General features: G+C 43.6%; 1 protein-coding gene across 6 annotated transcripts in view; it reads left to right on the forward strand.

Moving 5' to 3' along the window:
- LOC309661333 (uncharacterized protein) overlaps nt 1-16,184 on the forward strand; it is a 162,703-nt gene that overhangs the window by 1,202 nt on the left and 145,317 nt on the right. For 2 of the 6 annotated variants that reach the window (XR_014263937.1, XR_014263938.1), the window contains exons 2-3: nt 872-3,532; nt 8,358-8,457. Coding sequence is in view for 3 of the 6 variants with exons in the window: in XM_082463071.1 (XP_082319197.1) it covers nt 492-972; nt 3,436-3,455 (501 nt within the window). In the remaining 3 variants the exon portion in view is untranslated. Of the gene's footprint in view, nt 1-258; nt 8,458-16,184 lie in introns of those variants that run through there. The other 4 variants (XM_082463071.1, XM_082463073.1, XM_082463072.1 and 1 more) reach the window with 4 other exon arrangements.

A 16,184-nucleotide genomic window follows, 5' to 3' on the forward strand; every position in this document is an offset into this window, starting at 1 on the left:
CGTTCCCAAATCCGGCCGCCTGCGGACGCCGGGCTTCCGTGGGGCCGGCGCCCCTTGGCGCCCGCAGCTCCGCGCAGCCTCGCGGGGTCCGCCCACGGAGCCCTCCGGTGGCATCTCCCGCGCTCGGGCGGGCCAGGCGCGGGGTCCGCGTCTCGCTGGCGTGGGTGTGGGCGTCCTCCCACGGCCCACGAGGGAGGGCCACATCCCACCCTACAGCCTGTGGGCTCGGCCGGCGGACCCTCTGCCAAGCTGGAGGCGGGGGCTCACGTCACGGGGCCGCCCAGAGGGAGAGGAGGCAAGCTGGGGTGTTCAAGGACTGGAACGAGCGGACGCGGAGTGGGCTTAGAGGAGGGGCACGGGCCAGAGAGCGCCCCGCCACGCGCCCGCACCGCTCGGCTCCGCGACGGGAACCCCCATCAACCGCCCTCGGGGACTCGGGCTCCCGCACAGAGAAGCCGGCGTGACGTCTGCAAAGGGATCCCCAGAATGGGATGGAATGGATGGGGGAGCTGGAATACATTTGCGGGCCGCAGGACGGCTCGCCTAGTGGGCTGGACGTGAAATTCTTTTTCCGCCTTTCTGAAAACTTTCCTCAGGCGTCTCAACTTGGCGTGCGGACCAGCCTCGGGCTGCCGGCTGGTAGCGCGAGCGCCGCGGCCAGCCCTTCGGCCCTTTTCCTCCGCCGCTGGTCCCCCTCCACCCGCCCTCAGGCCGGGGACGCGCGCGGAGCGGCCGCGCAAAAAGGCCGCTTGCGCGCGCGAGCCGAACCTTATATCCGCGGAGGGCGGCGCCTGCGCAGGGCCCGGCGAGGCGGCGCAGCCTTTGAAGTCTTGGCGGCTGCCGCTTTCATCCTTTCTTTTTTCCCTTGCAGGCCCCTTTGTGTGACTAAATTTGGCAAGAATATGGACCCGAGCCAGTTTTTCCACGTGTTCTCCCAGCTCCCAGCTGAGAAGGCCAAGGGTTCTCTTCCGGGTAAGGAGACAGGGAGAAAGATCAAAGAGTTTGGGGAGCTGGATCTGAAATGTGAATTGAAAATAAAAATCAAGCCTGGACACATTCCAGTTTCTAAAGCAAAACCAACCCTCAACAGAGGCCGTCTCGCTAGGACTCTCGTTCTGCCTCTGCTTCCTGTACTCTTTCTTTCCCGCAACCATTCTTGAGCACATGGAGTAGAATAAAGAGGACATAGGGAAACACTTAGTTTCTCCGGATTTTGTTTTGCAGTAATTTTATTACGGAAAATATCTTGTTCGTAATTACCGTTATGTGAATCCGAATTTCTTCAGCCATAAATATTGTTTTATTTCAGTATGTTTCACACTTTATTCTGCGGCCACATTTGGGAAGAGAACGTTGACACACACGTGTGCACACGTTCGTTGTGCAGAGTGCTGCTTTTTCTACACACCGTACGGTGTGCCACGTAGTTTTCCTTACCAAAGCACTCACTAATCACAGCTGGTCTCTATGATTTGAAATCCTGTTATTGACCGACTTTGGAAAGCTTTTCTGACTCGCTGACTAGCCAGAAGTGTCCTGTCTTTATGGCAAAAACACAAAAACAAAAACAACAAAAAAACACCCTCTAAGACCTCTTCTTGAATAGACTTTTTCAGCAATGTTCTGTTGTTTCAGAAGTAACCGATATAAAGAGACAGCTTTGCAATAGTGTAATGCAAAGAGTCGGAAATCCTGCGTTGAAGGTGGTTGCCCTCCCTTCCTCTCATGCTGTGGTGACCTCAGGCAAACCATTTGACCTTGTCCAGAACTCAGTTTCCTTTCTGCAAAATAGGTGTACTAAGAGCCTACTTAACAAGACTGTTGTAATAATTCAGTGAGATAATGCATGTAAAAATATGTACAAATGTGGGTATGAAGCAAAGACGATTCTTAAGGAGACCTGTAAGTTTTGAACAAAAAACTTCTAAAGCACTAGGAATCTTTACCACAGGAGCAAATGGCGATGGTTTCACACTCAGACATCCACTGTTGAGTTACAAAGGCACCAGAATCACCTTGGCGTTTGTTATCCCCAGAGTGAGTGTGATGGCAGAAGGAACATTCCAGGAAGAGAGGGAATGTGCCTTAACTCTTCCTCATGTGTATGATGGACTCTTAATGCATTGATAAATTGCTGAGGAAAAATGGCACTGCGTGTGGGATATTTTTGTGAGGCATTTGGCACAGCTCCCGGTAACTCTGCTAATAGCCTGGGTAACACGGTGGCCTGTGAAAGGAGCAACATGTTTATGGGGAAGATACTCAAAAACAACAACAGAAATACAGACACAAGGAGAGTGACTGGTAAGGTGTATTAGAGGTGTTCCTTGGGACACCGGAACTTATGTCTCAGAACAGAATGTGATTACATATCTTAGATGGAGGCACCTCAAGTTTACAGGGCAATAAAGATTATGGCTCGGGCTGGCTGTGAAGTGACAGGAGTGCCATATGTGTAGCACTTTGGGCATTTAGCTGAGTGTGCTTCATGCATGACCCTTTCTAACCTAAGGTAACCCCATGGACGGAATCATTTCCTGGGCTCCACCTCCCAGTATAAACTTTTCACCGTGACCTGCGTACAGAGTGATGAAAGCAGGAGTAAGGGGTGGTGTCCAGTGTTCCAGTCCCCTGTTACTGTGGCCCAAGGCTGCCCAGGTACCGGATCCTCCCGAGATGTTCCAGCTCTTTGCACCGTCTCTGCTAGCAGCAACAAGCAGATTTCGCAAACAGTGTTGAAGGGACTCTCTAGCAATGTGGAGGCGGGGTGGGGGGCACTCAGGAGAGGGAAACCTTCCAGTTTTAACATAGCTTTTCCCCAAAGTCTCAGATGAGACGTGAATGCTGAACAAGTTCACTGGTCAACATCAGTCCTTCCTTTCACTCTTCTTTATAGACGCAGCCATTTTGAAATTTATTCTTGGCTGAAAGAGGGACATGCGCCAAGGCACCGAGGGTTCTGTCTTATTTTGTGAGGACAGTAGGGAGGCCCTGAAAATACTCAGGGAAAACCTGGGGCCCTCTGGAAGTAAATAAATTCTCTGAAGGGGGTGCGTGGCTAAAGGATTTTCTTACTTTTATAAATTAGTTTCCTCAGTGAATATGGTAATAGGGGTGTTTCTTGAATCATGGTAAATGTACCTCTTAAGATGGATGGGCTGTGTAGTCTTCTCAGGCTCCCTGGGCTGTAGGAGCAGGGCTCTGGGCTCTTGTCAGCACTGGGCCAGCGCCTAATCCCTGGTTTGAGGCTAGAAGCCAAAGCCACAACCTTCTTGCCTGAAGGCAAGAGCAGTACCAACAGAGCCATATGGAGATTAATGCAGAACAAGGTCATTAGTCTCATTGTTTATCCAGTTACTCGCAGCATAGATTTGTGTAAATTTCAGCTACAGTGGTTGCAGCCTGCCTTTGATGTGTGTAATCTGTACATTTTAGTGCTCCAGGAAAGTGCCTGACTGACAGGAACTACATCCAATGCCCAGAAAACACATCTACACAGGCACAGTGAAGCATGGAGCTGAACAATTTTCCAGTGAGTTCCATCAAAGTAAATACACCAAACTGGAGGGTCAGGATTGAGCCTCCTTTTTTTTTTTTTAATTAATTAATTAATTAATTAATTAATTTATGGCTGTGTTGGGTCTTCATTTCTGTGCGAGGGCTTTCTTTAGTTGTGGCAAGTGGGGGCCACTCTTCATCGCGGTGCGCGGGCCTCTCGTTATCGCGGCCTCTCTTGTTGCGGAGCACAGGCTCCAGACGCGCAGGCTCAGTAGCTGTGGCTCACGGGCCTAGTTGCTCCGCGGCATGTGGGATCTTCCCAGACCAGGGCTCGAACCCGTGTCCCCTGCATTAGCAGGCAGATTCTCAACCACTGCGCCACCAGGGAAGCCCCGAGCCTCCTTTTTATCAAGACATGACTTTTGGGGTTCCTTGTGATTGATTTTTATTTGTTTTCATTTGAAACTGGGTACCTACTTTACACCTTCATTTACCTCTCCGAGGATGAAGGACTTGGCCTACGTAACATTTGACCTTGCGGCTGCTTTCTTTATTTGAAGTACTTCTGTCCAGAAAAACAGGCTGATTGTGCAGAGTTATCCAGACTAATTTATACATTTATCCAAGACACAGCTTCTAGTTCTTTCCTTAACTCTGTCTTAAGTGTGCAGCTATGCTTAAGTTAAACTCAGAATAAGCAATTATGAGAGTAGTTCAGAAGGTAGACAGAGCCAGCGCAGATAGTTTAGGCTACAAAATTGTCATCTGGCTCAATGAAATACTTTTCTTTGGCAAAAACAAAGCTAATTTGCTTGATCTGAATCTTACTTAAAGGTCCTGCCATCCCATTCTGCCAATTACAGATCTCAAGTTCACTTCCCTTAGGTTCAATTGGCAGAAAGCAAAGGACAGAGATAAATTACTGTCCTATGAAGTTTGGCAGTGATTTTTGACTGCCAATTCAGATAACTCTACAGACTCAAAATATATTTTGAGGCTTAAATTATCCAGATATTTGACCTTTGCTGTTCAGATTCTCTGGATAATTTTTAGATTATTTTACTTTGTATCACAGGAACAGCAAATCTCCAGTGACTGAGTCAGACAGGCCTCGTAAGATCTCTCTTGCACTACTGCCTCCTAACTGGTCTCTGGCTTCCATTCTTGCTGGGTTCTACACATGCCCCACAGCAGCCCACGCGTCACAGAGCAGCCAAAGCCGTCCTCGAACATTTCCTAGTCGTGGTGGCTTCCAAGTCGCTACGTGAGCTGGCTCCTGACTTCTCCTTCTACTCCTCGTTCACTGCTCTCTACCACCACTGACTTTCCTGCTCTTCCTCCAGGGTATAGAGTGCACACACACACCCCCCTTGATCATTTACTTGTCGCTTCTGCCCAGAAGCTCCTGGCCAGGTCGATATTCGCAGGACTCACTTTTTCACTTCATGTTTCTACTCAGACGACAACTCCTTCTCAGACCTTGTTATCTAAAAAACAGCCCACTCCCACCTCACCCCAATTCTGGGCACTCCATCTTTTACAGGCTTCATCTTTCCTCACTCTCACTGCTTGACATCTTTTTTATACTTATTACCTTTTTCTCCCACTAGAAAGTAAGTTCCATGAGAGTAGGGACTTTGTTTTGCTGTATCCCCACTGCCTACAACAGCCCTTGGCGCCCCGAAAATATACTAGGTGTGTGTTGAGTAAGGAATTAATATAGACTTTGAACCCTCAGTTTCCTCATCTGTAATACTTCCCTTGTGGAAGATCACATATATTTGGTATAAAGTTACCTGGTATATATTATAAGCACTGAGTAGGTAGTAAGTATAATTGTGTAGATCCGCACTGCCAATAAAAGTATAATGCGATTTAAATTTAAATAAACTTAGGCAGCTAGAAACACGTAAAATTAATTTTAATAGTATATTTTATTTAACCCACATATCCAAAATATTACAATTTCAACATGTAATCATTTTTTAAAAAATTTTATTTATTTATTTATTATTTATGGCTGTGTTGGATCTTCATTTCTGTGCGAGGGCTTTCTCTACTTGCGGCAAGCGGGGGCCACTCTTCATCGCGGTGCGCGGGCCTCTCATTATCGCGGCCTCTCTTGTCGCGGAGCACAGGCTCCAGACGCGCAGGCTCAGCAATTGTGGCTCACGGGCCTAGTTGCTCCGCGGCATGTGGGATCTCCCCAGACCAGGGCTCGAACCCGTGTACCCTGCATTGGCAGGCAGATTCTCAACCACTGCGCCACCAGGGAAGCCCCCTCGGCATGTAATCATTATCAAAACTTATTAATAAAAGATCTTTATTTCATGTTATGTTTTTTCAAATTTGGCATGTGGTCAACTTACAGCGCTCTCAGGTGAGGCTAGCCCTGTCTGGAGGGCTCAGCAGCACATCTGCAGTAACACAACGGCAACTGTAGTCCATCAACCCTTTAATGACACGTTTTGTCCAGATCATCTTTGTATCCCCCCCCAACCCCCCATACCTTGCACAGTTCCCTGAAAACAGTAGGTGATCAAAAAGGTATCAAAGAATATTATGATAATATGTTGTTATATACTTTTTTCATGGCAAATATAGGCTTTCACCTTCATGGGAGGGTGAAATAAGTGTGTGAACTAGCTTGAGATTGTGGTCATCATCTTAAGTGTACTGTAAACAGTTCTTTGCACGTAAGAGGGGCTCAATGAAAAGTGGTTCAAGTGTGTTGCTGAATTGTTTCTTTGAGTATTTTTCTACATTCTAAATAATAGATTTACTATTGAACCCTGGGAAATATGTAAGTTGAAGATTTCCTGTATTATGTTTTCAAGAATGACTTTCTCCTCCCCTGCAAAACTGCTAAGCTCAATGTTCTCTAGGATCAAAGTTTCGTCAGGAAATAAATAATGTGGAGAGCTCCCACTCCCACCCAGACTTCATTTTCAGTTTTACTTCCTCAATTGCTTCTTGGCCACACATGGGCCAGATAGTAAATCTCCCTCTGTCCTGTGCCCGGAGTTTTCAACCAAGATACCTTCATAAGGCATTAGCCTTAGGCTTAGGCAAATGCTTTATAGTTGCAAAAATCACTCCGCCCATTTCAGAGATTTAAGCCCTGATGCAATAAAGAGACCAGGATAATTTCCTGTAAGAAATGGGTAAAGAAGCTTCTGGTGAGGTATCTACCTCCAAGGCCTTGATGTACCTTTATAGTAGAAAGGCATTACTTGGATATAAGTACATGAAGATGTCATCCTTAACTGTGACTTTGAAAATGACATATAGCGTCTTTCATCAAAAGTACAGAGAATTAAGGATTAAGCTTATGCCACCACTAAAGAGGAGGGTGTTTAAAGGAAAACAGTTATGTTAACAATGATTCCCAAAGTTATTTTGCCAGCAAGAAGATCATGAAAGATATATTCAAAAGACTCTTAATGAGATGTTTATAGGAATGTAGGTTATAACTTTGAAAGGTCTAGTTGTTTGAACTAGGGGATTTATTTAATAAGTTCTAATATAGCTGTACCAGGGAGCACTATGCAGCTATGAAAATGACGTCAAACAATTTTTATTCACTTGCAGATATATTAGTGATATATTGCTAAGTGGAAAAAGCAGCTTATAAAGGAGTAAGTACAATTGTGCCTCATTAAAAAAAATCCCTCTGTACGTATCATTTATTAGCATGCAAGCTCTGTGAGGGCTGGGCACTGTCTTGCTTACCACAGTATACCTGGTGCCTGGGACAAGCCCTGCCACAAAGTGGGCACTCAGTCAGTATCTATTGAATATACCCAGAAGTGTAGACATAAAATACTGACAGTATTTTTCCTTGAATAGTGAAGACATGGGTGATTTTTATCTTCTTCTTTGTGCCTTTAAAAACATTTATATGCAGTGAATCAATATTAGTAAAAGACGAAGATGAAAAATGTTAAAATGTAATATGTTAAACAAAGATTTTAAAAATAAAAGAGCTGATCCTAGGGAATTTTGACAATAATAACAAAAAAGAAAGAAAAAGAAAAGAAAGTAAATCCCCAAGGAAAAGGAGAGGATGAGGCAGAAGTGCTAGTGTTGGAGCCACTGCATCATAGCAGATGCAGTTTCAGGGCCAACTGGTAGGTATGTGGAAGTTAATACAAAGGGGCTCTTATAGTTTATAGCAATCAGAAAGGGTGGGCTTTTTAATTTTTAAGATAAAATTTAAACAGTGAAATGCACAGGTCTTAAGTGTACAATTCAATGAGTTTTAATAAATATATACACGTCTGAAACCATCACTCCAATCAAGATACACAACATTTCAATCATCCCAGAAATCCCCAGAAATATGGGATGAACTTATTTTGAAGCAACTTTTTAAGCTACATTTTTCGTGACATGTCGTGTGTTCTTACTGCCTTGCACATTTCCCTTAAACTCTGTGATTTAATTCCTCCATTTGAAAAACTTGTCAGGTTGAAATATGCCTTTCCAGGACTTCCCTGGTGGTCCAGTGTTTAAGAATCCACCTTCCAATGCAGGGGATGCGGGTTCGATCCTTGGTTGGGGAACTAAGGTCCCATGTGCTGCGGGGTACGTGCCGCAGCTACAGAGCCCATGTGCTCTGGAGCCCGCGCGCCGCAACAAAAAGCCCGTGTGCCACAACTAAGACCCAAATGCAGCCAAAACTTAAATAAATAAATATTAAAATAAATAAATATGCCTTCCAGAAAATGTGCTAATGATGTACTTTATAGGAAGGGAAGAAATGGAACTCATAGTATTTGGTTGACTATTGAAATGCTGAATTGAAACACTGACCAAGTGAATTCACTGAAATATTTGTATTGCAAATTGTTTTCCAGTGTAATGGATGCAATGATGTTTGTGGTCCCAACAGACACAACAGTCAGAAGAAGTCTCGGGTGCTCTAGACACGGATGTTTGGGGGAGAAGACCGTGGGGGTAAGTTGAGAAGGAAGTGATGGGGTGATTTCCAGAGGCAGCTGCATCCCAGAGACTTGGGAATGTGAGGATCTTTGGTGGGTGTAGAGACACAGCAGCGCAATACGGCCGGTTAAGCGTGCCCCCAGCACATGCCTGCTGAGCTTCGCGTTCCTCTGGCCTCTGATCTAGTCCACTGGATACATGCAGTTGAGCACAGCAAACAGGAGGGTCTCTTGGCTGTGGCACAAAATTGTACTCATTGGGGGTAAAAAAGCACATTTCCTGGATTTCTCTTGTGGGAAGTGTTAAAATATAGAGATGGGATGTAGACCGATGTTTTTTCCCCGTATTGTAAAATAGTTGACATTCTTGTCTTCTCTGTCTCTGTCTTTCTTTCTCTAACATAAAGATAAACCTGGACTTGCAGGAAGGGGAAAATTCCATCAACTTAAATATGGGTTCAAACACCCATGCCAGAACAATCCAATCAGTAAACAGGTCAGAACTGTCCCAAAAGAGGGCTGTGGAATGAACTGCAGTAGGGTTCAAGTCAGACGATTTCCTAGCTAAGTGTCAGAACTTCTTGGGTTACTATCCTGGTAGTCCAAAGAGACACGGCATGCTGTGAAGGAAATAAAAACAATAACGTGAAAACGACATTCAGGACTTGCTCCAGGTATGGACTGCAGGACATTCCCGAGCTGCTGTCTTGCCTGCGCGTGCCTTTCATCTGTCCCCCTTTCTTCATGGGCCCTGCAGCATGTGGGGTGTGAAATCACTTGACAAACTGTTTCCACTGGTGGGCTATGAGAATTTCATAGTTCGACCCCTGAACATGAAGGGAATTAAGGACTGATAGGAAGGATGGTTTGGTGCCCAAGGTGGTCAGTTGGTCACCAGAAACAGTCACTTAGGTAAGAAAACACCTTTGCATAGTGGCTATGTAGGTAAGAAATTATAAGTGAGCTGAAAATTAAGATAATAAAAAAGATTCATTTCTATGAGAAGGCCAGTTGGACAGAGAGAAACAGTAAAAATTATAATCTGAGAAAAATAAGCGAGAGGAAGTTTACTTAATAACTAAATACTTTCTTTTGTCTCTCCCCTTCATTTGTAAACCAAAGTGGGTATTTTTTTGTTTGTTTATTTTCCATGCAAGAGTTAATGCCCTATAATTAATTATATTCATTATTCCAACAATAGCAACAGCAAAAATGATCTTTAAATGAAAATCGTCATTATGTCTATTTTTTGATTACTAAATATGAAAAAAGGTTGAAAATCAAATGGATGTTGTATATTAGTTACTGTGAGTATTTCACTTACTATGGTCTATTTTTTAAAAAATCTACTCTGTTTCACATAATGCTTGAAGTAAATTACATTTTCTGCCTCTCACATTTGAATACAGGACTGTTATCTTAGGGTTTCCAGCACTGTGGAAGAAACAATTTATGGAAGTAATTCTATTTCAGCTATACCGTCTCTTTCTGCTCCTTTTTTTTTTTTAACTTTTTATTTTATATTGGAATATAGCGGATTAATGTTGTGATAGTTTCAGGTGCACAACAAAGCAACGCAGCCATACATATACATGTATCCGTTCTCCCCCAGACTCCCCTCCCATCCAGGCTGCCACATAACATTGAGCAGAGTTCCCTGTGCTCTACAGTAGGTCCTCGTTGGTTATCCTTTTTAAATATAGCAGTGTGTACATGTCCATCCCAAACTTGCTAACTATCCCTTCCCTTTACCCTTCCACCCGCGGTAACCATAACATTCTCTAAGTCTGTGAGTCCATTTCTGTTTTGTAAATACATTCATCTGTGTCATTTCTTTTTAGGTTCCGCACATAAGCGATATCATACAATATTTCTCTTTGTCTGTCTGACTTACTTCACTCAGTATGACAGTCTCTAGGTCCTTCCATGTTGCTGCAAATGGCATTCTGCTCCTTTTTTATTGAAGGAAAAAAAAGAAAAAGAAATAAAGAAAACAACAATAATTACATTTATAGCCTAGGACTATGATCCTTTGAGTAAAACCGCTCTCACTTCTAGTTAACCAGGGGATGAGTGAGGTCCTATTTTCTTGTAGTTTCTTCTAGTCTTAGTAAGATGAAAGAAGAATTTACAATCAAATAGAAATGATACTGCAGACATTATGAATAATTTATATAGTTAAAAACTCAGGATTGTATTCAGATCAACATGTCACAGATTTAATTTAAAAGGAAAGAGCAATTTCTCTTTTTATTTTGGTAATTTACATTGTGCACGAGTCAGTAATTGTGCTCCCAGCCTCTGATGCTGTGAACACTGATGAATGTGACTTTGTGTTCATCCCTTCTGTCGATACTAGATTTAAATGGAACTAACTCCATCATCAGGTTGGAGATAATTCAGAAGTATTGCTTGCTTTCCTTTTTCTTCTTACTGTCTTCTTTTTCCTATCTTCTAGATTATTGGTGCCTCACCAGATGGGAACAGAAGGAGATACATATTTACTGACTTACGTAAATTATATACAACTGGTCACTTACTACAGAGACTACATACGCAGAATATCTACCAGATATACCACACATATTATAGTATGTAGCCAATATTTTGTTCATGTAAACAGTAAAGCAGAAAGTTAAACCAATTATTAAATATCTTAGGCAAAACACCCTACTGTAGAAGAAAAAGCTGTTTTTTTAACCTGAACTAGTCAGTTTAAATTAAATTGAGCAGAGCTAATATTCAATTATACTTAATTTTGTTGGGGGAAAAAATCAGACATTTCTTTTGGTTCCAAACAGTGCTAAAATCACTGACACAAAGAGAGTGGCAAATGGAAGTACATTCCTCTTCACCCCTTCTCTGTCGAACACACTGCAGACGTGCTTTTAGCCCCAGCTCTCCACCAAAACTGCTAAATCTGATGGTTGGTTCTCAATCTCCTTGTTGATCCACCATCAGCGTTTGACACAGTTGATTACTCTGTCTTCAAACACTTTCTTCACTTGCCTCTAGGATGCCATCAGCTTCTGGTTCTTTCCTGGCCTCCTGGGCCACCCCTCAGTCTCCTCTGCTTGCTCCCCATATTCTCCCTGACCTCTGGTTGGTGCAGTGTGCCCCTGTGGCTCAGCCTCTCAGCCCCTTCTCTTCTAGGTAATTTATCCCCTTGTTGACCTCATCCAGTCTCAGGCCTTTAAATACACTGTAGATGCCAGCAACTCCCAGAGTCATATCCTTGGCCTAGACCTAACCCTTGACGCACAGATTTGCTCCAACTGCCTGCAGACCCTCCATTTGGATGTCTGATAGGTGTCTGAAACTTCACACGTTCAAAATCCAACTTCTGATCTTTCCCCAAATCTGCTCCTCCATAGTCCTCTCTCTCTCAGGAAATGATAGGTCTGTTTTTTTTGCTGCTCATGCCAAAAGCCTTACAGCCATTCTTCACCGTGATATTTCTCTCATGTTCCCACATCTAATCTATCTACAAAGCCTTTACTTGTAAAATATAGCCAGAACCAACTACTTCTCACCAACCTGGTTCAAGTTGCCATCATCTTTCATCTGGATTTTGACAACAGCCTCCCAACTGGTCTCCCTGTCTCTGCCTGTTGTCTGCAAAGCTGCCAGGGGGATCCTTTTAAACCTGAGTCAGTTCAGGTCTTTCCTTGCACAGAACTCTCCAGTAGTTTACAGTTTCACAAGTTCTACAAGACCCTACGCGATCCCCACTCACCCCTGACTTCTCTGGTCTCATCTCCTACTGCTCTTCCTCTTGCTCACTCTGCACCAGCCTTACCAGTTTCCTCGCTGTTTCTCAAACCTCAGGGAGGATCTTGCTCCAGGATCTCCGCATAGGCTATTTCTTCTCTTCGTAGTTATCTTTCCCAGAACTTCACATGGCTTACTCCCTCACCTCCTTTGGGTCTTTCCGAATATTTCTTGTCAGTCAGATCTTCTCTGATCACCCTATTTAAAATTATAATGCCTCCCCAGCCAGTGGTACTCCCTATCCTCTTTTCCTGCTTTGTTTGTAACACTTATTGCCAGCTGACATCCTGTACATATTATTCATTTATTTACTGACTATCTTCCCCACTAGGGTGTAGTTTCCTGGAGGGAAGGGATTTTTTGTGTTTCCTTCGTTGCTCTATCTCCAGGTACCTAGAATAGTTCCTGATATACAGAAAGAGTCCAACAAATATTTGTTGATGAATGAATATCTATAAAAATACGTACATACCATTTGGTAGCACTTGGAACCTGTATACTTTATCCCTTGTTATTGTTGTGCGCTATGGATGGGTGGAGCTTGATATTTATAAATAAATCATATTTTAAATGAATCCGAGAAACTATTACTTGAAGGAATTTGATGTCTTTTTTATGGGTTAAAAATCCGTTTTAAAATGACCAACCATACTCTCATTTGTCTATGTTGTCAATGTAGGTTTTCATCCTAATGACTTGCTTCCATAGAGAAGAAACTTTTGGACCACTCTGTTGGGCAGGCAGATATGATGAGGCTATTTCTAACTGATAGGGAGGAAAATAAATTTAAATTTTAAAATATTTTTAAAAGTCTGTTTTTTTCAGTAACCTGGTATGGATGAGATTTGACCAGGCCCCTCAGGACAGTTGTTGGGTTAGGCTCTATACCTCCTGAACTGCTTCAGGCCTTACCAGGTATCTCAAGATTTCCTGGGGTGGAGGAATCTTAGCTTGGTGGTATGGGAGATGATTTTGAGTGATGAACAGGCTCGCCATAAATTCCTTTGACTCAAGTAATGAGAAAGCTATTTCCTTTTCTATTCCCTTTTGACCTCAGTTTAGTATCTAGCAGCATCTATTGGAGCCCTGTCCATATCTCCACCTTTATCGAGTCAGTGTACTACTGCCAGGCTTCCAGCTGCAGCACTTGTATTCTTTGCCTGAGGTCTTCTCTTGCCTCTGGGGCCTGCTTTGCTGCCCATATGACAGCCCGGGAATGCTGGGGAATTAATGTCCCCATGATCAGCCTTTAACAGCCGTTGGTGTATAAATACCCCAGCTCTCTCACCCTTTGTGTGGGCTAGTTCTGAAGTGTGTTCTGCACTGGCTTCCAGAGTTTGCCCAGGGGGATTAAGCTCCAGTTGCCCAGAGTGATCACTGGCTTGATAACACATCATTTATTGGCTTCCTTCCCTTTTCTGCCTCACTTCCCAACTCCCTTATTTGTGTTTCCATGTTTCCTTCCCCTTTTAAGTAAACTATTTGCAATTGAATTCTTGTCAAAGAGTTTGCTTCTGGAGAAATCCAAACTAAGTACCAGTAAGGCTTTAACTACTTCTAGTGCTGTTGATCTTCCTTATTGCCAGAGAGCTAGCTCAGGCCCCAGGCTGGAAATCTTGGGTTATTGAGAACATCTTGCTAGAATTACTAACAGTTGTTTTGTTTTCGGTATACTTATTTTTCAGTTACCTTCTGTGTAGTATGATAATTATTTTATATTTACTATTGTGATATAAATGGATCCATTTAAGTTTAAAAAATGAGTTGGTTTAAATACAATGTTTATTAAATAACAAGACTAGTTAGTGGTAAAGGGATTTGACAAAAATCATGGACTTAAATGGCTGAAGTTTGGGCATGTTGAATAAATTTGCTTTATTGATATAATTTTTAAATGTTTCCTTTTGGAATATTGCACCTTCTTCTTCCTCCCTTACCCCTCATCTCTTTTCTAGGAACAGAAGGAAGTAGCTATCACCCATAATCTTAACACCCAGAAATAATTGCTGTTGACATTGTGTTATATTTCCTTCCTGTTCTTTTCTAATAATATATGATAAATGATGTGCTGAACCCATTCCAGTAAAGCTCCCTGACTACTATGACTACTATGAGTAAAGCTCGTTTTCACTTGAGTCACATTACTTGTTCCCTCACAGCATTTGACACTGCTGATCCTTCTGGAAGTCCCCTGCCTCACTGACTATGACACTGCTCTCCTCTCTCCCCTCCTAGGTCTGCTCCTTCTCATCTCCTCCTAAAGGCCCCCATCTCTGCTCATTTCTTAAATGTGGGTCTTCCTCTGCTTCTCCCTGAGCGACCTCACCATCGCATGAAATCTCCTGCATATCTACTTCTTTAAGCCAGATTTCTATCCTCAGCTCCAGACCTACGACCTCCTTTCCCGGATGTCCCATGGCCACGTCAAACTCATCATGTTCACAATTATAGTCATAATTTTCCTCCACAAACCTGTGTTTCTTCTGTATATCCAGTCTCATTAATTTGAGCAGAAATCAAAATGTCATCCTTGACTCCTTGCAGCTGATGAGGAGCCAAGTGCCGTCCTCTCCACCCCATGGCACTGCCTCCATGCAGGCCCCTGTGGTCTCTGAAAGACTTCAGTCACCCCACCCACTACCTTATACCAAGAGTGATTTTTTTTTTTTTTATACAAAATCTGATCATGACACTTTCTTTCCTAAAACACTCTTCAATGAAGAATCCAGGAGAAATACTAAACCGTTATCTCTAGGGAATGGGCCAGGATCGTTTATTTTATTGCTTTTATATGACTTGATTTTTCTTTAACAATGGGCTTGTTATTTTTCCAATTAAAATGAATAAAGAGAAAGATTTTCAGAGGAAAACACATTCAATGAGCACCCCCTGTTGCTTACAAGCACGGGGCTGAAAATTCACTGTACTCTGCCACTTGATTCTCCCTCAGGCTTCCTGTTTCCCACGCTACAGTCTTATGCCATATGTCTCAGGCTTATCCTATAGGCTATAGGTATTCTGAACTTCCAGGGCTTTACTCATGCTGTTCCCTCCATCTGCAATGCCATTACAGTCTTTGCCGCTTGTCCTGTATTTAAACATCCTTCATGGCTCAGGTTGTGTCACCTCTTCTATGAAGGACTTCCCCACTCCAAAAGGCATGACCGTGCTTCCTTTGTTCCCCATCCTGGGGCTTTACCCTGTGGAAAGATCCACTCTGGGGCCCACATGACATTTACACGTTTGCCCCTCCTCTTATGTCCATAAGTCTCTTGAGAGCATGGACTGAGCCTCTCAGCAAGCCCTTAAAAAAACAACATAACGAGGCCGGTCATTTGCTGAACCTCTGCCACCCTGTGTGTCACATAGGTCATTTCTAATCCTGAAAATAATCTGCAGAGCAGAGTCGCTTCATCTCACAGCACGAAAACTGAAGCTCAGAGCTAGGCTAAGCGTCACCCAGATGGGTTTGTGGCAGAGCTGGGAATTGGAACTTGTGCCCTCTACCGCCTCTAGTGAAGGGCACTGAAGGCAGGGGCCGAGCCTTACAGTTGTCGCACTGGTGGCGGCTGGCATACTGGTGGCTCAGTAGCCCATCACTAACTATGTGTCACCGAATAATCTGGTAGGATAGTAGTCCATTTCACTAGAAAGTATTTTACCAGGTCTATGACTTAACCTCAATCCTCTCTCTGAAAGAGATGCCCAAGGGCTCTTCAAGGACCACAAAACAGTCTGCAGGGGTGGGCAGTGTGTATCTACCCTTGGGTAATGTGCCCTGGCTGGATCGTAGGTAGTCATTTTAAAGTTGTTTGCCAAGTTCATTACGCAAGAGCATGTCCCCAGGGACAACAGCTTTGTCACTGAACAAGGCACAGACACAGACAAAGGCTCTGGGGGTAGGGACTTCACCTCGGGGAAACACAGAGCTCTTAAGGGGACCAGCAGAAAGGTGTCAGTGCCGTGGGACTC

The sequence above is a fragment of the Balaenoptera physalus genome (genome assembly GCF_965194825.1).
Source record: "Balaenoptera physalus genome assembly, chromosome: 5".
NCBI classification, from domain to species: Eukaryota; Metazoa; Chordata; class Mammalia; order Artiodactyla; family Balaenopteridae; genus Balaenoptera; species Balaenoptera physalus.